This window comes from Lipotes vexillifer, unplaced genomic scaffold, assembly GCF_000442215.2.
Source record: "Lipotes vexillifer unplaced genomic scaffold, Lipotes_vexillifer_v1.1 scaffold2225, whole genome shotgun sequence".
In the NCBI taxonomy this organism is placed as follows: domain Eukaryota; kingdom Metazoa; phylum Chordata; class Mammalia; order Artiodactyla; family Lipotidae; genus Lipotes; species Lipotes vexillifer.
In genome coordinates, this window is record NW_006798684.1 from 1,007,848 (window position 1) to 1,031,682 (window position 23,835).

The 23,835-nt window shown below is 36.3% G+C and overlaps 1 protein-coding gene across 1 annotated transcript in view; it reads right to left on the reverse strand.

Annotated features, from left to right (window-relative positions):
* Positions 1-14,876, reverse strand: part of UBE2R2 (ubiquitin conjugating enzyme E2 R2) — a 25,368-nt gene extending 10,492 nt beyond the window's left edge. The window contains exons 1-2 of the mRNA XM_007470786.1: positions 14,790-14,876; positions 3,368-3,465 (exon numbers count right to left, since the gene is read on the reverse strand). Of these exons, the coding sequence (XP_007470848.1) occupies positions 3,368-3,465; positions 14,790-14,813 (122 nt within the window). The 5' untranslated portion in view covers positions 14,814-14,876. The remainder of the gene's footprint in view (positions 1-3,367; positions 3,466-14,789) is intronic.
* Between the last annotated feature and the right edge of the window lie 8,959 nt (positions 14,877-23,835).

The window sequence follows — 23,835 nt, forward strand, 5'->3', positions numbered from 1 at the left end:
TGAGTCTGCGCGTCCGGAGCCTGTGCTCCGCAACAGGAGAGGCCAAAACAGTGAGAGGCCCACGTACCGAAAAAAAAAAAAAAAAAAAAAAAGGACAACTCTGCATTTTTGGTCGTTTTTCAACAAATCTTCCAAGATATTTAAAACCTTTTCTCTACACTGCCAGTTTAATTTTACTGATAAAATAATGTGTTTCTTTCGAAAGCATGCCAGCCTCTTAAACAATTATATAGTGTGAAAGAGATGAGAAATAGGGTAGCCAAATGTCTCCAAGGCAACAACAGAGTAATGCCCATAATATCCTCAAGGAAAGAAAGCATGATCCTGAAACCTTATATCTAGTTAAAATCTGTCATTTGAAGTATAATGGCAAACACACGTATACTCCCATATACACAAGCACATAGTATTTTGAACAAGTAACAACTCAGGGAATGTAATATAGCTCCTAGGAGCAATCCCTTGAGAAATTACTGATGGACAATTTCAGCCAGTTAATAGACCAAAGGAAGGTAAATAATGAGGAACAAACAATGAATTCATTTAACAACAGGAATAAGAATTTTTAAAACTGGGATTAAGCTACAGAGGAGTACAGATTATAAATTTTATAACCCTGGCAATAAAGAAACAGTAATATTTAAAAGTTAGAAGGGGGAGATAGAAGGTTTCCTTTTCTTTTATATCTAAGTGTCAGTATACCATTTGATGCTGAAAAATCTAGTAATAAGTATGTATAAGTTAAAGGTCTAAATAATCAGCTAACAACTGTGTGATATATGGATATGAGGGGATGAAGTAGAAATATACTAATTTTACTAATGATCATAAAAGATCCCGTGTAAAACAATGGTCTTAAAACTAATATATACATGCCCCTGGAGACATACGAAATATCCTATCAGTTCTCCTTTCCAGCTTCCCTTTTCACAACTGCCCTTTACAAGAAATGCATACCTCCCACACATCCCAAATATTTCTATGGTGCATTGCCTAGTGATGAAACATCAGAAGTACAAAACAAAGAGAAATTTACAAATAGAGCCGACTGCTTTTCCCTTCTCATAAATAATTTTGTTAAAAGCACAGTGATGTTAAAAAAAAAGTATTTTGCTATATAGTGGAGTATAATAAATTCAGATATGTATAGATTAGGGCTGCTGGAATTATATTTTCACTAAATCAAATTAATTCCATCTCTGATTATTGTTAAGAAATGCAATCAGGGCTTCCTTGGTGGCACAGTGGTTGAGAGACGGGTTCGTGCCCCGGTCCAGGAAGATCCCACATGCCGTGGAGCGGCTGGGCCCGTGAGCCATGGCCGCTGAGCCTGCGAGTCCGGAGCCTGTGCTCCGCAATGGGCGAGGCCACAACAGTGAGAGGCCCGTATGCATCATCGCCGAGGGAAAGTCCCACTAAAGTAAAGCAGAAAGTATATGGAATATGCAATGTTTCCTTATTTTATAGACATAATAAACATGGCAAGTCTCAACGCCTGATCTATCTGAGAATTATTCAGAGGCATGATGTTTGTCAAGGTGAGGTGTATCAACACATTTATTTAAATTAAAAAGGGAAGTCAGCTTTTTCTCATTAAAAAAATATACTGGCAAGATGTGTTGAAATCTAAAATGTATCTATTTTCCCAATCCTTTCTAAGTATACTGGATGGAACAAAGTACCTAAAGAAATGAGTAACCAGCATAATCAATAGTATTTGATATGTCTTGAATAGGCTTTTTGGTCTACTCTTCCCAGAAGGTGGGAAGCAAACACATAACTTGATAAGAGACAGGTAAGAAATCCTTGTGTGCATCAGGAAGCTTCAAGTTCTTTGCTTTTGACAAAAATGGAGATTCTAATTGAGTTACTAGCTTCCAGATCATTAAAAATGATTAACAAAATGAATGAATGAGTAAATGGGGGAGAGCAGATTAATCTCCTGTGCAGAGGAATTGAAGTAACTTATACAGATATCTCAGCCTTGAGGGAGTATAACTCCCCCCTCCTTAGTGTGGGCTGCACCTAGGACTTCCCTTATACAGAACAGAAAGGGGGACAGGAGGAACTTTACAGAGGAGAAATCCTAAAAACAAGAGTCTCAGCCAGGTGATGAATGTTAACATCAAGAGTGGTAAGTCAGGCTGACAGTATGTACCCCTGCTATGACATGATGAAAATGTACTTTACCTCCATGTCTTCCTCCCCAACACTCGTAACTCCAGTATAATAAGCAGAAAAACATCAGAAAAAATATTCCCATTTGGGGGGCATTCTACAAAATACCTGATCAGTATTCCTCAAAATTGTTAAGGTCATCAAAACCAAGGAAAGTCCAAGAAACTGTTGCAGTTGTCTAAGGAGAACTGTCTATTAAATATACTGTGCTATCTATCATGGGGATCTCAGAGCAGAAAAATGACATTAGGTAAAAATTAAGGAAACGTGTAAGAGTATGGACTTTAGTCAATAATAATGTACTAATACAGGTTCACTAACTGTAATAAATGAACCAAATGAATGTTAGATGTTAATAACAAAGAAATCTGGCAGGTGTGGGGAATATGGGAACTATCTGTACTTTCCTCATAATTTTTCTAAAAATCTAAAACCAATCTAAAATTTTGACAGTTATTTTAAAAGAAACACACTAATGACAAAACTACAATGAGAATACCACATCCACCGTCTGGGATGGCTATAATAAAAGACATGGAAAATAACAAGTGTTAACAAAGATGTGGAGAAATTAGAATTCTCACACACTGCTGGTGGGAATGCTCTAAAATTTAGTGCAGCCATGTTGGAAAATACGGCAGTTCCTCAAGAAGTTAAACACTGAGTTATGCACCCCCAATTCCATTTCCAGGTATATGTCCAAGGAAATGAAAACATATGTACACATAAAAACTTGCACACAATGTTCAATGTCACACAATGTTCACAGCAGCATTAATTCATAATAGCCAAGAAGCAGAAACAACCCAAATGTCCATCAACTGGTGAATGGATAAACAAAGTGTAAAGACTAAGACTTTTCAGCAAAAAGTAATAAGAATCCTAGAATAAGGAAGCAACCAATCCAAACATGGAACTCATGAAATCCAAAGCAGCAGGATGGAACTTAATGTAAGAGGAAGAATTCAGAGCAGAAACGTTCTTCCAAAGTGAACACAGAGAAATGAGTAACATATGCATTATTACTCCAGAATTACAACTCTTCAAAATGAGGCATACATGCTACTTAAAGCTCCAGTAGAAGACAAAACAACCAAATATAGAAAGGATTCGTTTGTACTTGTTAAAAGATAATATCCAATCTTAAGAGCCACCTAAAAGCCAGATTATTCCTTATGTAATTCCTTACCTGACATTTTGAGTAGGATTCCACCTTTCAGAGGGCAGTTCTCCACTCTGTGGGTCATCTACAGGTGGATGAAGAATTGAAATGCATACATCTCCATTCTACGAGACACAAATATCACATTCAGTAAATACTCAAAAGTATGTTATTGAAAAAATATCAATTCTGTTGAAATTTCTTTTACTCCTAGAAGACTTGTTTTCTTACCATTAGGGGAGTAAACAATTCTGCTTTTTCTTCTTGTTTGGAATCAATGATAAAGAAGAATTAAACATTTTTTTATATTATAAATATTCATTTTGACCAATCTCCAAAATACATTTCTTAGTTAAAAAAAGAAACACTATATCTGTAACACCATCCTTCTAAAACAAATCATTTAAAAATAGAAACAGACAAACGTGATAAATCAATGATTCAAGAGTCTTGAGAAGCAACTAAATCTCTCTATTTTTACACATCTAACATTAAAACAAACAAAAAAAATCTGACCTTGCTTAAAATATGCCTGGAGAGAAGCTATAATCACCTTTAATATTAATCACTGGTTTCAATAAATATGGTTTATATAAACTGACACATGCCTCACAACAACTTAATTATATATATAATCCCTCAGTATATGGATAGAAGAATTCACCACTATAATATTCTGGTTCATAAATTTAAATTGTAGGACCTAAATTACAAGTACATTTAAAGTCAAACATATATGGATTGTCTACCATATGCAATACAGATTGTTAACAGAAAAGACAAGACTGAGAACGATACAGTTGCCTATCTCTCAGTCTAAAATGAAACAAAAGATTCAAATGTTTAAAAAATTAGAGGTGTAACCATATAAAGTGAAAAAAACTTACATATAAACCCAAATTTACACACACCAAGATAACAGAACATTTTTTAAAGGAGAATAAAATTTTAATAAAGTCATTACTGAATATTATATTCCAAAACTCTGTATTGTTAGATAACATGAGGAAGGTAAAAAAGCACTACAGAAACAAGGAGAGAGAAACTAGGTATATTTGGAGAGGACACGTGGGAGATGGTGTGGAAGAAAAACAAAAAGCTTAATCGTTGAGGAAGCTTTGAGATGGGCTTTCAATAATGATTACAATTTTAATAACCTAAGGGAAATTCAGACATGAGATTGCCTGAAGAAACCAGCATCATAAATAAAATAAAACACCAATTACCACAAACTCAGTGGCTTAAAACAACACAAATTTATTATTTTACAGTTTTGTAGGTCTAAGTCTGACACTCTTCACAGAGCTAAAAGTCAATGTGTGGGCAGCAATGCATTCCTTCCTGGAGGCTCTAAGAAAGAATCCCTTTCCTTGCCCTTTCTGTCTTCTAAAGGCCACCCACATTCCTTTGTTCTTGGCCCCCTTCCTTTAATCCTCAAAACAAGCAATGTTGCATTTTTGAGCCTTTCTTCCAAAGTCACATCTCCTCACTCTCATTTTCTGCCTACCCTACCTCTTCCACTTTAAAGGACCCTTGTGATTACACTGGGCGCACCTAGATAATCCAGAATAATCTTAGTTTAAGGTCATCTGATAAGCAACCTTAATTCCTCTTAACATGTAATCTAACATAACACAGGTTCCAGGGATTAGAATGTAGACATCTCTGAGGGACCATTATTCTACCTACAAAAGGAGTGAAGAACACAGCTTGAATGAAAAATAGAGCACAAAAATTAGTCCAGAGGAGTATGTTACTTTGTTCAGAGTTTAATATGTGTGTAAGTAAAATTTCTTAGTAGTGAAATGACAAAAATAGATCTGTACTTAGAAATGACATATTAAAAGATGGGCATCTCAACTGATGCAGACAAAGCACTTGACAAGACCCAACACTTTCTCATAATAAAAACACTCAGAAAACTACAGTTACCTTCTAGCTATCTTAAAATTGTAAAGGGAATTTATTTAAAAAAACAAAAACAAAAAACCCACAGCTAATAAACAGCATACTTAATTAATGGTGAAAACTCTCCTCCTAAGATCAGAAATAAGACAAGGGCACCCACTTTCACCACTGCTATTTAACACTGTCCTGAAAGTTATAGCCAGAGCAATTAGAGAAGAAAAAGAAAATTTTAAAGTGTACAAATTGAAAAGGAAGAAGTAAATCTATTTCCATTGCAAATGTCAAAGAAAATTCCAAAGAATTCACAAGAAAGCTACTAGACCTAATCAATTCAGCAAAGTTGTACGATACAAGATCAACACTCAAAAATCAGTTTCATTTTGGGATTCCCTGGCGGTCCAGTGGTTAGGACTCCGTACTATCACTGCCAAGGGCCCGGGTTTGATCCGTGGTCGGGGAACTAAGATCCTGCAAGCTGTGTAGCGTGGCAAAAAAAAAAAAAAAAATTCATTTTTATACACCAGTGATGAATAACCTAAATAAAAAATTAAGCAGGACTTCCCTGGTGGCACAGTGGTTAAGACTCTGCGCTCCCAATGCAGGGGGCTGGGGGATTCAATCCCACAGGTGAGGGAACTAGATCCCACATGCGTGCCACAACTAAGAGTTCCCATGCCACAACTAAGGAGCCCACCTGCTGCAACTAAGACCCAGCACAATTAAATAAATAAATAAATATTAACAACAACAACAACAACAAAAACCAAATTAAGCAAACAATTCCATTTACAATGGCCTCTAAAAGAATAAAATATCTAGGAATAAATCTAACCAGGGAGGTGAAAGTCCTGTACACAGAAAGCCACAAAACATAGCTCAAAGAAATTAAAGACTTAAATAAATAGAAAAACAGCCCACATTCATGGGTAGGAAGACTTGACGTTGGCAATATTCCCCAGTTTGAGCTACAGACTCAATGCAATCCCAATCAAAATCCTAGCTTCCCTTTCTGTAGAAACTGACAGACTGTTCCTAAAACTTACATGGAAATTTAAGGGACCCACAATAGCCAAAACAATCTTGGAGAAGAATAATAAAGTCGAAGGACTCACACTTCCTGATTTCAAAACTTACTATAAAGCTACAGACAAGAAGACAGTTTAGGATTGGCATAATGATAGACATATAGACCAAGGAAATAGAACTAAGAGTCCATAAACGGACCCATACATTGCCAATTGATTTTTGACAAGATGGTTAAGTCCATTCAATGGGAAAAGAACAGTCTCTTCAGCAAATGATGCTGGGACTGGACTTCCAAAAACAAAAGGAAACTGAACTCCCACCTCATACCATATACAAAATTAACTCAAGATGGAACAAAGATCTAAGAGCTAAAATCATCAACTCTTAAAAAAAGGGTGCGTGTGTAAAATTTTCATGACCTTGGATTTGGCAATGGATTTTTTAGGTACAACACAAAAAGCATGAGCAACAAACAAGCAAACAAAAAAAGATAAACTAGACCTCATTAAAATGAAAAAATTTTGTGCAAAGGACATTACCAAAGAAAGTGAAAAAAAACAACCTATAAATACAAAAGTATCTGCAAGTCATACATCTAATAAGAATTTAATGTCCATAATATATAAGGAACTTCTGTGACTCAATGACAAAAAAAAAACTAGCCAATTAAAAAATGAACAAAGGACTTGAACAGACATTTCTCAAAAGAAGATACATAAACGGACAATAAGCACATGAAAGGATGCTCAATATCATTAGTCATTAGGGAAATACAAATCAAAATGACAGTGAGTTATCACATCATATCTCCTTAGGATAGCTATAATTAAAATTTAAAAATGCAAAATAAGGATGGATGTAGAGAAACTGGAACCCTCATAAATTGCTGGTGGTTGGTGAGGGGGTTCATCTGCTATAGAACAGTTTGGCAGTTCCTCAAAGAGTAAAACACAGGATCACAATTTGACCCCTGCAATTCCATTCCTAGGTATACAACCAAAAGAAGTGAAAAAAGTATTTAAACAAGTACATGTATACACATGGTTATAGCAGCACTATCTATATATACAAAAGGTGGACACAAAAAAAATGGTTCTGAGGAACCTAGGGGCAGGACAGGTATAAAGACGCAGACGTAGAGAATGGACTTGAGGACACGGGGAGGGGGACAGGTAAGCTGGGATGAAGTGAGAGAGTGGCATGGACATATATATACTACCCAATGTAAAATAGATAGCTAGTGGGAAGCAGCTGCATAGCACAGGGAGATCAGCTCTGTGCTTTGTGACCACCTAGAGGGGTGGGATAGAGAGGATGGGAGGGAGACGCAAGAGGGAGGAGATATGGGGATATAGGTATATGTATAGCTGATTCGCTCTGTTATAAAGCAGAAACTAACACACCATTTTAAAGCAATTATACTCCAATAAAGATGTTAAAAAAAAAAAAAAGGTGGACACAGACCAAATGCCCATCAATAGAGAGATGGATAAACTGTGATATATCCAACCAATGCAATATTATTCAGCCATGAAGAGGAATGAAGTACTAATACATGCTACAACATGGATGAACCTCCAAAACATTATGCTAAGTGAAAGCCACACAAAAAAGGTCACATATTGTATGATTCCATTTATATGAAATACCCAGAATGGATAAATAGAGACATAAATCTGACTGGTGGTTGTCAGAGACTAGGGAGAAATGGGAATGGAGAAGAATCACTTCATGGGTAAGATGTTTTACATTGGAGTGATGGAAATGCCTTACAAATAGAGGTGTTAGATGTACCACGCTGGGAATGTACTAAATGTCACTGAATTGTGTTCACTTTAAATGGTTAATTTAATGTATGTGAAATTTTATCTCAATAAATTATTGGTTTTTTTAATAAATTTATTTATTTTTGGCCACGTCAGGTCTTCATTGCAGTGTGCGGGCTTCTCATTGCAAAGCACAGGCTCTAGGCACGCGGGCTTCAGTAGTTGTAGCGCGTGGGCTCAGTAGTTGTGGCTCACAGGCTCAGTAGTTGTGGCGCACGGGCTTAGTTGCTCCGCAGCATGTGGGACCTTCCGGACCAGGGACCATGTCCCCTGGATTGGCAGGCAGATTCTTAACCACTGCGCAACCAGGGAAGCCCCCTCGCCCTTTTTTTTTAATGGGAGAAGTTCTCGGCCTCCAGAAAGGCAGTTCTAAGATGTAAAATGAAGGCTATATAGCCTAGGCCCTATCTAAATCCAATCAACCCAAAATCTCCAGTATTCTTTATTTTTAACAACTGCTCCACAAGATTCTGATAAGCTGCCAAATTTGGGGACATCACTACCTAGAGAAACCTATTCCCTGTACCTTAAAGTTAGAGAGAATGCATAATATCTGCAAATCCATTAATATAATTACATAAAAATACATAAAATCCTGCTTGCCACAAATTATTTACAAACCAGAGCTCAGCTCTACAAAGGACAAATTTTGTGGCCCAAATATCATCATGTTCTAAATGGTGGCTAATGTATCTATAGTTAAATCCTTAAGGTATATATATCTTCATAGAGCAAACTGGCATCCTAATTTACATTTTTTAAAAGAAAAAAATACGGGGAAAAAGAAGCAAAATCTAAATCTAAACAAGCACACGACAGAGTTCAAACCTTTAATAATGTGTAATACTAAATTACATTTACTAGGAAAACTTTCAACACCAAATCAAAGTCTTCTGGTTTCTGTTAATTTTCTACCTTCCTCATCTGATATAAACCAAGATGAAACTCACATTGTAGACTTTACAAGTTTTATAGGAACATTCTACCACTAAACTTTTCTCTAATATTTTAGAAATAAAGAATATTTTACAAGTCAATTAATGATGAGTTATTTTAATGATAAAAACCACTGAAAGAAAACAAAGATATTTTACCAGGTACCAAAGAGAAGTTATTTCTGTCAATTTATCCTAGTAGCTAAAGCAAATAAAATGTATTACATAACACATTTCTGATTAGCTGATTAAGCAAGCATTCATTCATTTGAAGAATCCTTTGTTTTATTCAGGTCCCTTCTTAAAGACAGCTGGGTAAAAATTATGTAAATTTAAAATGTTCATCAAATGCATATTTTTAAAAATGAACACAATAAATTCTGATAATATAACAAAATCTTGTAACACAGCACTCAGCACCTTTATGTGAATTAAGATCAGAGTTCAAGCATGTTGTTTCTGATGGTTTAATAACACAATACAGAAACAGAGTTTGTCTCACCTAGCTAAGGACAAGTAATACATGTTTTAGGTTCCCCATGCCATACTTTATTCCAAATGAAGTCTAGTTTACTTAATAGTATTGTACCAAAGTTAATTTCTTGGTTTTGATAAATGTACCATGGTTGTAAAAGATATTAACATTAGAAGAATATGAGTAAAAGGTACGTATATGAGTACTTTCTGTACTAGTTTTGAAACTCTTCAAGTCCAAAATTATTTCAAAATTTAAAAAATTAGTGGGTTTAAACTTAATATTTTAGTATGTTTATAACAGATATTGAAATCAAAGCATTTTAACAAAACGTATTCTAAATTTTTTATAATTTAGAAACTTTGTATTTAAAATTTATATGAAATGAGTTCAAGAATAATGAACCAAAGCAGTTTGTCCTAGTCTTGAAAGATCATCAGAGAATGTAATATTCCAACTTTGTAATCAGTCCTAATGTATTTTGGGGGGTTCATTATTTGATTCTTCGGTGGAAAAACCATTAAAATAAATTCTCAAAGAAATTATGGAAATACCACAGAAGCTCTGAGATAATTCCACTAAACAGAGAAAAGAATAATAATTTAATTAGAGAGAAAAATGTGTGTTAAATGATCAGAGGAGATGAAGCAGAACCAGCTAGGCTACCATTGTTTTTCTATCTAAATATAATTTTACTATGTGTAATGAAATAAGAAGGGCATAAACCCTTACTATAAACAACTTGCTATTTCAAGGATTCAAGTGTAGTGCCAGTCAAATTACACCCCCTGAGAACATAATGATGTACACAGAGTATAGAAGGACCATAATGTGGATGACAAGGGGGGAATGGTAGAAAAAGAGAGCTATCTGTGATGGTTAATTTTGTGTGTCAACTTGACTGGGCTATGGGATGCTCAGATAGCTGGTGAAACATTATTTCTGAGTGTATCTGTGAGGGTATTTCTGGAAAAGATTAGTATTTGAATCAGTAGATCGAGTAAAAAAGACTTGCCCTCATCATGATGATATGATAGGCATTATCGAATTCTTTGAGGGCCTGAACAGAACAAACAGGCAGAGGAAGGACAAATTGTCTCTCTTCTTGGGCTGCTACATCTGAACTCCTAGTTCTTGGGTCCTGGGACTCCGGGACTCATACCAACAGCTCCCAGTCCTACGGCCTCAAAATGAATTATAATTCCAGACTTCCCGGCTCTATAGCTTGCAGAAGGCAGACTGTGGGATTTCTCAGTCTTCATAACCACATGAGCCAATTCCTAAGATAAACCTCCTCTTACATATATCTCTATATATCCTATTGGTTCTGTTTCTCTGAAGACTCCCAACACAGTATCTTTGCTTTTACCTGATCTTTTCTGTGTAATTTCAAAATATAATTTATAATTACAGCTTTATTGTAAAGGACCTCTTGATACATTGAGTTCTTTCAGTTTTTGAAGCGCTGATTGTGGGTCTCATCCACTTTGCTCCTAATGGGCTATAATCCATATAAATAAATACAAAGATCATAAACTATATGTAATTAGACCCACTTTCCACTTACATAGCCTAAATTTTACTATTCCAAAAGCAATTGCTCTGCAGACTTGGCAAAAACCTTTTTAAAACCTTTTAAGAGGGACTTCCCTGGTGGCGCAGTGGTTAAGAATCCGCCTGCCAATGCAGGGGATATGGGTTCAAGCCCTGGTCCGGGAAGATCCCACGTGCCGCTGAGCAACTAAGCCCATGTGCCACAACTACTGAGCCTGTGTGCCACAACTACTGAAGCCCGTGCACCTAGAGCCCGTGCTCTGCAACAAAGAGAAGCCACCACAATGAGAAGCCCGTGCACCGCAATGAAGAGTAGACCCCGCTCTCCACAACTAGAGAAAGCCCGCACACAGCAACGAAGACCCAATGCAGCCAATAATTAATAAAAAAAAAAAAAAAAAAAAAAAACCTTGTAAGAGACACCAGAGAGCTAGCTTGTGCTCTCTCTCCTCTCAAGCCACATGAAGACACAGAGATAAGCCAGGAGGAGTCTTCAGTAGAAACTATGTTTCCTAAACTGTGAGAAAGTTAATTTCTGTTGTTGTAAGCCACCGCATCTATGGTATTTTGTTATGGCAGCCGGAGTTATATTAAAACAGTAGGATATATTTTTAATCATTATTAAAACAATAACATTTAAAACTACCATGCCCTAATGATAGTGGAATAGTAGCCAAATTGGTATATCCTTGCAGTGTCAGTGGCTACAGAGATTAGTATAATGTCTTGAGAATCATCTGAGCCTAGAATCAAGAATAACTCTTCAGAGCTAGAACCTTACGTAAAACAGTAAAATATTTTCCTACTGCCTATCAAGTATCCTAAATACACCATCTTACTGTAACATTTATTTCATGACTACATCTGTGACATTCATCTGTAAACACTATACAGGAAAAATGATCTGTATACTCCTTCAAAAAACATCCAACATCTTTATATTTTTTAAAAGAAAGAGCCATACTGTGTCCTACAATTCACTAGTACTAAAAGGATCATCAAATGCTAAATACTTCTGCATAATTTCCATTTAATTTTGTGGCAAAACTAAAACTATTCTAAATATTAGTCTATTACCAAAAAAATTATTTAAATAAATACATACTAAGAGCAGTGAGATTCTGAGTTGCCATAGCTCTGAAGTTCACAGTGAAGAGTGTACAAAAACCTCATTTTAATACATGGTTTGTGAAGCAAATGGGCTTCATTGGTTATCTACTTCTGAGCACACAGTGACAAACATAACCAGGAAACTATTATTGAGATCACTCAACATATTATGAAGCAAAAAGGAGTAGACTGTGCAGTATGATCATTGATGACAAGCTCATATTAAATTTCTTTTGTTCTCCAAGCTTCCCCTTGGTATTTATAAATTTCACAAATGTGGCAATGATATTAGAAATGTTAAATTAATTAAGTTCATTCATATAACACAGCAGTATTTATAACTTTTGGAGCTGCAGTAATGTGTCTGTGAATATATTTAATAAAACTGTAACCAAAACTCTTATAGTTTTAAAAATTTGATAAACTATTTTCTACCAAAAATAGTCCTTATGATATTTTTAATACTCATGAAGTTATTATATATAAAAACTCATCAATTCACATATTTTGGCATTTGAGTAGGCTTTTCCTTTTGTATTTTTGTCTTGTTGCTGTTGCCATTGTTGCCATTGTTCCCCCATTTCATCCCCAGTTCTATTACAAATAACTCTGCAGTAAACAATTTGGTGACCAGAGCAATTTGACATTGAGGTCCATTGTGTTTCTAGGTGACAACATAAGATGGATGAGGAGAGAGCAACTTCCTGGAATATCCCTTTGGCTAAGAACCATGAGCCTTAATGTCTAAAATCACAAATACTGACTTGGGCCCTCAAAAAGTTCAATTCTGATACCGTTTCCAGAATGTAGCAAAGTAAATTAACGCATTATTAATTTGTGAGAAGAGTCTCTTGTGACTCATTTGATTACATCAAATTTAATTCCTAACTATGACTTAACACTTCTTTAAAAACAGAACTTTTATGGCATGGAAAACAACTGCATATTTATAAGATATGCATGTTTTATTTTACTGCTGAAATTTTTATTATGAATATGAAAACTATTTAAAAAAATAATGATCCAATGCTAAATCTTAAGAGACAGAACTAAATAGCCTACCTAAGTGGTGAAAAAGCAGTGGAAAGGGGAGTGCATCTAGCTACACCTTCTTCTGAAAGAGCTTTGAATCCTTTATTCTGTTTTTTGTTTTTCCTTTTTGCTTCTTTGTTGAGAAGGGTTTGAGAATTAGATAACTGAGATGGAAACAGGCACATATATGGCTCTAAGGTGAATTAGTTCTCAGTAGCAAGACAAAAGCTTGAGCCTTCTCACTTCTCTTTTGCTATCTAAAAAACCTATATATACCACATAGTTGGGTTTTTCTTCTTGAATTCACGTTCCTTTTAATTTTTTTTAATTAATTTTTATTGGAGTATAGTTGCTTTTATACCACATAGTTCTGAAGGCAAGAATTTTTGATTATTAAATGGACAGGGACAGAAAAATATTTCTATGTGTATTAAACCCAGTTTGAACTTATGAACAGTGAATTATTTCTATAGTCTCTCCCTACAACAGGATAACTTTGTTATATAGAATAGTACAACATATTCATTGTTGTTTATTTGTACTATGATTATGTCAAATACTAAAGATACTAAAGAAAAAAATATTCTGGGAACCTATTTCTGGAAATGTTACTATGCATCACCTTTTGAGCACTAGCTTGTCCTGTTTTAAGACGGAAAGAAAAGTGAAGATAATGACTGACAGAAAAAGCAGGTTGTGAAAAATAATAAAGCTACCCCAGTGTGCTCATTTACAGACTGAGATCCAAATTCAGGACTATAGAGTAAGTTCTCCATCCCTTGCCTATAAGCATTTTAAAGGCTCTGTAGCTCTGTTTCTGGAGGAAAGGTGCTTGCCAATAACCACCTGACCAAAAAAAGAACTATGACTAAGGCTGCAAATTTTAAAAAACAATTTTAATGCCTGGGTCTCAGCTACAACTTCACAGCACTACTGCAATGAAAAAGATTACAGAATGGTAAAGGAGTAGACTCAAAGGATATTTTAGTGGGCCTTGACATATATGCTGAGAAACATAATGCATTGTTCCAGCATCCTTATAAATTAGCACAAAGCTAAGTACACTTCATAAAAAAAGCTACAAATTATTTTCCCAGGCATGTGGACTTGTCTAGTAGAAGAACCTAACCTTGGATTTATTCCAAAAGAGGCTCTCAACTGGTATGCAGCAACTCCTTAAAGGACACCAGTACAAATATAGTAGGATAAATTCCCACCCCCTCCCGTCCCAAAGTTGAATCTCTGATCAAAGCAACAAACAAACCCTTGCTGTGAAGCTAGAGGATAGGTACACAAATAAATTTGTACGACTTTATCTACTAAATAAAAAAAATGTTAACAAATATGAATTATAATCTTAGCAATGAGCAGCAAAGGTTTAAAGCTTCAACCTTAAATTAACCATAATATACACTGGTATTAAAAAACCCCAATTTTTGGGCAATTCAACTACAGACTGCTAACCAAAAACAGGAAACCATGAATACTTCTCTGTGGCTACAGCATAACTACCACAGCATACTGAGCTATGGAGGCTATTTTTAAACAAATCTTCAGAGAAATTCATGATAGACATCTCTTACCTCATAAATGTTGGGGTGCCACATTTTGGTCAAGAATCTGAAGGTAGGTGGTGAATATGGGTAGTCAATAGGAAATTTAATATGCGCCTGAAAAGAAAAAGAATGAAATGCTAGTAAGATTACAGGTTATTCATCTAAACTAACAATTCACCCTGATATACTCCAGCGCAACAAAACTCCTTTCTACACAGTAGACTATGGAGATTAAAATAGCTCATATATATTTTGTTAGCCCCAATGCCAGGGTTATTATTAGCATGTGTTCTAACTATCTCTTTAAATATTTATAAAAATTAATGTTAAATTGCCAAAGCTTAACAGTTATATAATTGAACACACGAATGAAAAACAGTTTAATATGTGTGTCACATTAATGGGTACATTTTATTTTAATAACAAAAAATAATTAATACAACCTTATGGTACATAATACAGAACAAAGATAATTTGTTTTACTTAATACCGTTTACCAACCAGAAGTAACAAATGCTACCATTTTGATGTGGCTCCTTCAAGAGTTTTTGATGCTCATATATGCTTATCTCTTTACAAAACTTATTTTCAAAAACCTGAATATATTTCAAGTTTTCAAAACTTATTTTCAAAAACTTGAATATATTTTATATTGTTTTTTCAATCTGTATCATATCATAAACATTTTCCTTTGTATATATGATTGTTAGTATGTGCATAATGTTCCATCATACAGATATATAGATGAACCATTAAAAAAAAAAAAAACTACTTCCTTATTTTGGAACAGCTGGGTTGTTTTTCACTCTATTGCTATTGTAAATACTGCTACAGTGAATGTCCTTGGCAGTATCCCACATTTCACATATGAAACAATCCAGACAAATTCTCATCTAACAGTACTACTAAAAGGGAGTGAAGAAGGGAATGAAAGAACAAGGTAAGAATAAATAAGCTAAGGACAGCAGTGAAAATGGCAGAGTCAGGATCCTCAAAAATTCTGTCTTCAGGACTTCCCCGGTGGCGCGGGAAGTGTTTGAGAATCCGCCTGCCAATGCAGGGGACACAGGTTCGAGCCCTGGTCCGGGAAGATCTCACATGCTGCGGAGCAACTAAGCCCATGAGCCACAGCTACTGAGCCTGCGCTCTAGAGCCAGCGAGCCACAACTACTGAACCTGCATGCCACAACTACTGAAGTCCACACACGTAGAGCCCGTGCTCTGCAACGAGAAGCCACCGCGATGAGAAGCCCACGCACCTCAACGAAGAGTAGCCCCCGGTCACCGCAACTAGAGAAAGTCCGTGTGCAGCAACAAAGACCCAACCCAGCCAAAAATAAATTAATTAAATAAATAAATTTTTAAAAAACAAAAAGAAACACTAAAGGAGTCCTTCAGGCTGAAATGAAAGGACACTAGCCAGTACATTAAACAACATGAAGGAAGAGCACAAATCAAAACATAGGATAAGTATAGGATAAATATGAAAGAAACAATAAATGTACTTTTTTGTTTATAACTTTTTTCCTCCTAATTTAAAACATAATTACATAGTATAATAATTATAAATCTATTGAAAGGCAAAAAATACACAAAGAAGGAATTTGTTTACCAATAAAAAACAAAGTAAAGGGGAGGGATCAGAGTTACATAGGAGCAAAGTTTCTGTACACCACTGAAATTAAGATGGTTATTAACTGAACTTATATACAGTTATATGATATTGATTGTAATCCCGAGGGTAACCACTAAGAAATAACTCAAAAATTCAATACCCCTTCATGACTGAAAACACCCAACAAACTAGGAATACAAGGTAAATTCCTCAACTTGAAAAAGGGAATGTAGTAAACAAAACTATAACTAACATTATACTTAGTGGTGAAGTAATTTCAGAAATAAGACAGGGATATCCACTCTCACCACTTCTACTCAACACTATACTGGAGATGCTAGTCAGGCCAGCTGGCAAGGAAATGAAATAAAACGCATCTTGGTTGGAAAGTAAGAAGCAGTTATTTCTATTTGCAAATTAGATAATCCTGTATATAGATTTTCAAAAGGAACCCACTAAATATATTAGAATAACAAATTCAGCAGAATTGCAAGATAAAAGATCAATATACCAGCATCAATTATATTTCTACACTGCAGCACTGAACAAACTGAAAATGAAATTAAGAAAATTCCATTTATAATAGCATCAAAAAGAATAAAATACTTAGGAATAAATAAAAGAAATACAAAACTTACACTCTGAAAAGTACAAAACATTTTTAAAAGAAATTAAAGACTTAAATAAATGTTAAATATCCATGATATTATATGTTCATGGATTGCAAGACTCAATACTGTTAAGATGGTAATCCTCCTCAAGCTTATCTACAGATTCAGCATCACTGTATGGAAACCCCTGTTGCCTTCTTTACAGAAATGGAAAAGCTGGTACTCATGGGACCCAGAATAGCCAAAACAATCTTGAAAAATAAAAACTAAGTTAGACAACTCACACTTTCCAGTTTCAAAACACTACAAATCTATAGTGATCAAGACAGTTTGGTACTAATATAAGGCCAATTCAATGGGGGGAAAGGCCTTTTCAACAAATTGTGCTGAGACAACTGGATATTCACATGCAAAAGAATGGAGTTAAATCCTTTGAAATACACCAACAGACTCTGTATTTTAACAAGGCCTGCCTTCAAGAGAAACCAGTTACAGCCTAACTTGCTAGGATATTGTCAGAGCCTAACTGACCTAGGGGAAGAGAAATATTGGGTTGGCCAAAAGTTTGTTAGGGTTTCTCCATAACATGTTACGGAAAAACTCCAGTCCTAATATCCCACGTAAGGGGTGAGGAAAAACAGAAACTCTTGAAAAGTTCACAGTCCAGAGGCAAAGCCTCATTAAAAAGATTGAAAACTAATCATAGGAGAACAGAACTCTTCCCCTTCCCCTCACACTTCACCACCATATTACTAAGGCATTTATAGCAGTTCCTTTTACCCAGTACATCACAGCTAACTAACATGAAAAAATTATAAGGCATACCTAAAGGAAAAATCACAAATGAAGAGACAGAGCAATTATCACAACCAGACATGGGAAAGATGTTGGAATTATTAGACCGGGAATTTAAAACAATGCTGATTAATATTCTAAGGATTCTAGTGGACAAAGTAAACAGCATGCAAAAACAGATAGGCAATGTAAGCAGAGAGATGGAAATCTTAAGAAAGAACCAAAGACAAATGCTAGAGATAAAAACACTGAAGAATGCCTTTGATGGGCTGAGTAAGACTGACACAGCTGAGGGAAAAAAACCTCTGCACTAGAGGATATTATCAATAGAATCCTCGAAAGCAGAAAAGCAAAGAGAACAAAGACTGGGGGGGAAAAACAGAACAGAATATCCAAGGAGTGTGGGACAACTACAAGAAGTGTAAGATACATGTAATAGGAATACCAGAAGGAATAAAAGACACCATAACGAAAATGAAAAGACAACCCACAGAATGGGAGAAAATACTTGCAAATCATTTATTTGATAAGGGACATGTACCCAGAATACGTAAAGAATGCTTATAACTCAGTAATAAAGAGAAATAACTCAATTTAAAAATGAGCCCAGGGCTTCCCTGGTGGCACAGTGGTTAAGAATCTGCCTGCCAATGCAGGGGACACAGGTTCGAGCCCTGCTCTGGGAAGATCCCACATACCGCAGAGCAACTAAGCCCATGTGCCACAACTACTGAGCCTGCGCGCTAGAGCCCACAAGCCACAACTACTGAAGCCCACACACCTAGAGCCCTTGCTCTACAACAAGAGAAGCCACAGCAGTGAGAAGCCCACGCACTGCAACAAACAGTAGCCCCCGCTCGCCTCAACTAGAGACAGCCCACGCGCAGCAACAAAGACCCAACAGAGCCAAAAGTAAATTAATTAATTAATTAAACAAACAAAATGTTTGGCCAGGATGTCATGAAATTAGAATGCTTTATACATGGCTGGAAGGGATCAAAATGGTATAGCCACTTTGAAAAACAGTCTAGCATTTCCTTGAAAGCATAAACATAGTTAACCACGTACCACACAAGTCCACTACCAGGTATATGTCCAAGAGAAATGAAAACATTACATCCACATGAGAACTTGTACAGAAATGTTCACAGCAGCATAACAGACAAAATGTAGAACAACCCCAAATGTCCATCACCTGAGGAAATGAATGAACAGAAGGTGGTATATATCCATACACTAGAATATTATGTGGCAGTTAAAAGGAATGAAGTACTGGACTTCCCTGGTGGTCCAGCGGTAAACAATCCACTTTACAATGCTTACAAGGCAGGGGAACGCGGGTTCCATCCCTGGTCAGGGAACTAAGATCCCATATGCCCCAGGGCCACTAAGCCCATGAACCACAACTACTGAGCTCATGCGCCTCAACTAGAGAGACTGTGCGCCGCAAACTACAGAGCCCATGTGCCCTGGAGCCTGCGCACCACAACTAGAGAAGAGAAAACCCACACGCCACAACTAGAGAAGCCCAAGCGCCACAACTAGAGAAGAGAAAACCTGCATGCCACAACTAGAGAGCGGCCTGTGCACCGCAACGAAGAGCCCACATGCTGCAACTAAGACCCGATGCAGCCAAAAATAAATAAATCTTTAAAAATAAATAAATAAAAATTAAAGCAAACAAACAAAAAACTGGAGTCCAAAAGCAGTCACACCCCAATAGTAACAAGAATACACAGTTCCTCAGATCTTGGTTTCAAAATACCATTTTCTAATAAAAAGAAACAAGGCTCTTTGGAGAAATACTTGATTCTACATGTGGGGCAAGGAAAATACAAGATGAGCATGGAGCATCTTATAGTGCCTGAAAGTAAGGAAATGCTAAAGAAAAAATATGGAAGCATGTCAAAAACAAAAAACAAACGAAAAAAAGCAAACAACAACAAAAAGCCATAGGAGCCAACCTGAAAGAGCCCCTACTGGCCAAAAGTAAAGCAATTCATAGTACTGGATGATAACCCAAGGTATAAAATAAATATAAATGAGTGCATACTGGTATAAATTATTGAATGAAAAAATACTGGGGAAGGGACAAATCTTCCTCACAGCATATATTATCTTCCTCCAGATAATATATGTAGATATATCCCATTAAGGAGGTGGAGTTTAATTCCCCTCCCCACAAGTGTGGGCTGGGCTGAATGACTCACTTCCTAAAAATATGGAAAGGAAGACATACTAACTTTATTAATAGAGAAAACTGGCAGACAACACCTTAACCAAGTGATCAAGGTTAACATCACTGGTGTTAAGTCGCTGAAATCATGACCACCCTTATAAGATGTGCTGAGAAACGCAGCTCATCTCTGTGGTGCTCTTACCCCAAAACCCATAACCCAGTCTGATCATGAGACAAACATCAGACAAACCCAAATGGAGGGACATTCTACACAATACCCGACCACTTTTCAAAACTATGAAGGTGATGAAAAACAAAGAAAGATGGGGAAACCATCAAATACTGGAGGAAACTAAGGAAATAGCACAACTAAATGCAATCAGTATTCTGAATTGTATACAGGAATAATAAAAGGACATTAGGGGTGGTAGGGGAGAACTGAGCATGACTGCTAATGTATATGAGGTTTCTTTTGGAGGTGATGAAATAAACTAGAGTTAGATGGTGGTAATGGCTGTATGACCTGGTGAATAAAAAACCACTGAATTGTACACTTTGAAAGCCTACAAAGTATTGGTACCATGGCTAGGTGTTGTTTGAGTAGGTCCCTGGATGGATAAAAGCAGAGGAAATAGCAAGGCACCAGGTGCAAAGAATGTGGAGTGGTCAGGTATGGCTAGTGGGATGCCTGGTGGTAACTACAGGAGATAGAAAACTGGATGAAAGTAGGTTGAAGCCTTGTTTAAGTGTTTTAGCGGGAAACTACATAAAGTCAGAAAATCAGGGACTTCCCTGGTGGCGCAGTGGTTAAGAATCCGCCTGCCAATTCAGGGGACACAGCTTCAAGCCCTGGTCCAGGAAGATCCCACATGCCACGGAGCAACTAAGCCCGTAGGTCACAACTAGAGCCCATGCGCCTAGAGCCCATGCTCCGCAACAAGAGAAGCCACCGCAATGAGAAGCCCGTGAACCACAAGAGTAGTCCCTGCTTGCCGCGACTGCAGAAAACCCGCGCACAGCAATGAAGACCCTACACAACCATAAATAAATTAATTTTTAAAAAAAGAAACGAAAATCAAAGGCAAGATGTCTATTTTAGAATAAATGACTCTATGACAGCACTGTAAAAGATGGATTGAATGGGATAAAAGACAGAAGTTAGGAGTGGTTTCCTATCTTTTTCATTTAATCAGCCTCATCTCCAGAATATGCATATACTTTAGAAAGCTTTAGTAATGATGACATAGTTATATAATGCATATCTGAATAAAACAGGATTGTAAAAATTTCCATACAAAATTGAAACTCTGATCATTGAAAATGTAACCTCCTTTAACATATTTCTATGGGAAATTAGATTATCCTTTCTAAAAATAAATAATAAAATTTAGTATTGTTAGTCAAATCTTTAGGTCCCCAAAAATGTCCTCCTAGACTACTAACTATATTAAAAGAAATCTTTACAGAGTAACTAGGAATGGTTGCACGAAAATATAAAGAACATATAACATGCACCAATATGAAAGAGTAGTAAAGAACATCCACTCAAGAAGCTAGACTGCCTGGGTTTGAATCCTGGCTCTGCCATTCATTAGCTGTTTTTTGAAGTTATTTGTGTCTCCAGTTTCCTCATCAGTAAAATAAAGCTTATAGTACTTATTAAACAGCTTGGTATGAGAATTAAATGAGTAAATGCTTGTGTAAAATGCATTAGAACAGTGTTTAACATATAATAAAAGATATGTAACAGTTTTGTTTAAAAACTGCAAATTAAACTGGCAGAGGTTATGTCAGAAAACCTTCTTTAATAAAAAGCGTCTTTTATAGACTGCTCATTTTCGCTTTGTTTTATCGCTTTACTTACCTGCCTTTTGATTATAACGCTACCAGCTTTAGAAAAGACAACTAGAGAGATTCTTCCCAACCTAAGAACTTGAATCTTATGGAACCAGTTTTCTAAGAGCTTTACAAATCTTAATTACTTTTTACTTAAATATAATTAATAAACATTAATTACTATTGTTAATTGGGTTTCTATATTTTCTGTAAGCATCTAATAATATTTTGAGCTTTCATCTTTATCTCTGTACCTTGAACACTACTTATCACCACAAAATTTTTAAAAGTAGCATCTCCAGGATAAAGTCAAAAACTATTTTTGATTTTTAAAAGTATCATGCCTGGGAGTTCCCTGGCGGTCCAATGGTTAGGACTCAGCGCTTTCACTGTCCTGGCCCAGGTTCAATCTCTGGTCGGGGAGCTAAGCCACGTGGCGCAGCTGAGGGAAAAAAAAAAAAGATGTATCATGCCTAAATTATGCTTATGTTACTACTGAAAAAGGTAACATTGGGTGGTGTACCCCTGTAAGGCTACTTAAAATTGTTATAAGAACTCCTTCAATAGAATTTACAATCCTAGAGAATTTAGCTGAAGTTAAAATCAAGGGGAATATTCTGCTACAGTGCTTCCCTGAGATTATTCAGTTTTACCACTATTACTTTTTTTCAGAACCTTATTAATAATTTAAACATATTATATCATATTTATGTTCACCCATAATTATATCGGTGAAAATTTTTTAAGTTTAATTAAGTATAAAACTTGCTCTTATCCATTCCCAATCCTAGTAAATCTTAGGGTGTGATTTGAACAAACTATAAACTTATTTATAAGTTTATAACAAGGAACAAGAGAAATGTGAACACTGACTGGATATTAAGGAATTAACTTTTTCAACTGTAAATAATAGCACTGTGGTTACTTTTTTAAAGGAGTCCCTTATATTTTAGAAATACATTCTGAAATATTCACAAGTGAAATGATATGATGTCTGAAATCAGTTACAAAATAATGTGAAGAGGAGTAGATAAGGTATAGATTAAACATATTTGCTATGAGTTCATTATGGATGCTGAGTGATGGGTACACAAAGAGTTTACTGTACTCTTATTTCTAATTTCATATTATGGAAAATTTCAAACATACAAAAAGCTTAAGAAATGAGATGACTAATATACAATTATTTTTTTAAAGCGTTACAGTGCTTTGTATAACTAGCATAATCATACCATTAGGATAGCAATAGATGCCACTATTTTTTTTTTTTTTTGCGGTACGCGGGCCTCTCACTGTTGTGGCCTCTCCCGTTGCGGAGCACAGGCTCCGGACGCGCAGGCTCAGCGGCCATGGCTCACGGGCCCAGCTGCTCTGCGGCATGTGGGATCTTCCTGGACCAGGGCACGAACCCGTGTCCTCTTCATCGGCAGGCGGACTCTCAACCACTGAGCCAACCAGGGAAGCCCAGATGCCACTATTAACCACGTGAACATGATGGAACTTGGCAAGGTGATAATAAAGTTCATGTGAAAGAGAAAATACTTGAAAATAATACTGTTTTTGATAAAAACCAATAACAGGGAGGGGTTCACACTAGCAGATAGAAAAACATCCTACAGAGATACTATTAAAGGAGGAGACTACACACAGATCAATGATATAGAATAAGTTATTCAGAAAACAATAAAGGCAACATTTCAAATAAGTAGGAGAAAGATTCAAATAATGTTGGGGGAAATGACTCTTCCTTTGGATAAAGGGGTAAAGATGCTTATAGACACTTGAAAAGAAAATCAGATTTCACTTTCAAGGAGAAAAAGATCAAACCTCATCTTCAAGAAGAATCAACAGGGCTTCCCTGGTGGCGCAGTGGTTGAGAGTCTGCCTGCTGATGCAGAGGACACGGGTTCGTGCCCCGGTCCGGGAGGATCCCACGTGCCGCGGAGCGGCTGGGCCCGTGAGCCATGGCCGCTGAGCCTGCGCGTCTGGAGCCTGTGCTCCGCAACGGGAGAGGCCACAACAGTGAGAGACCCGCGC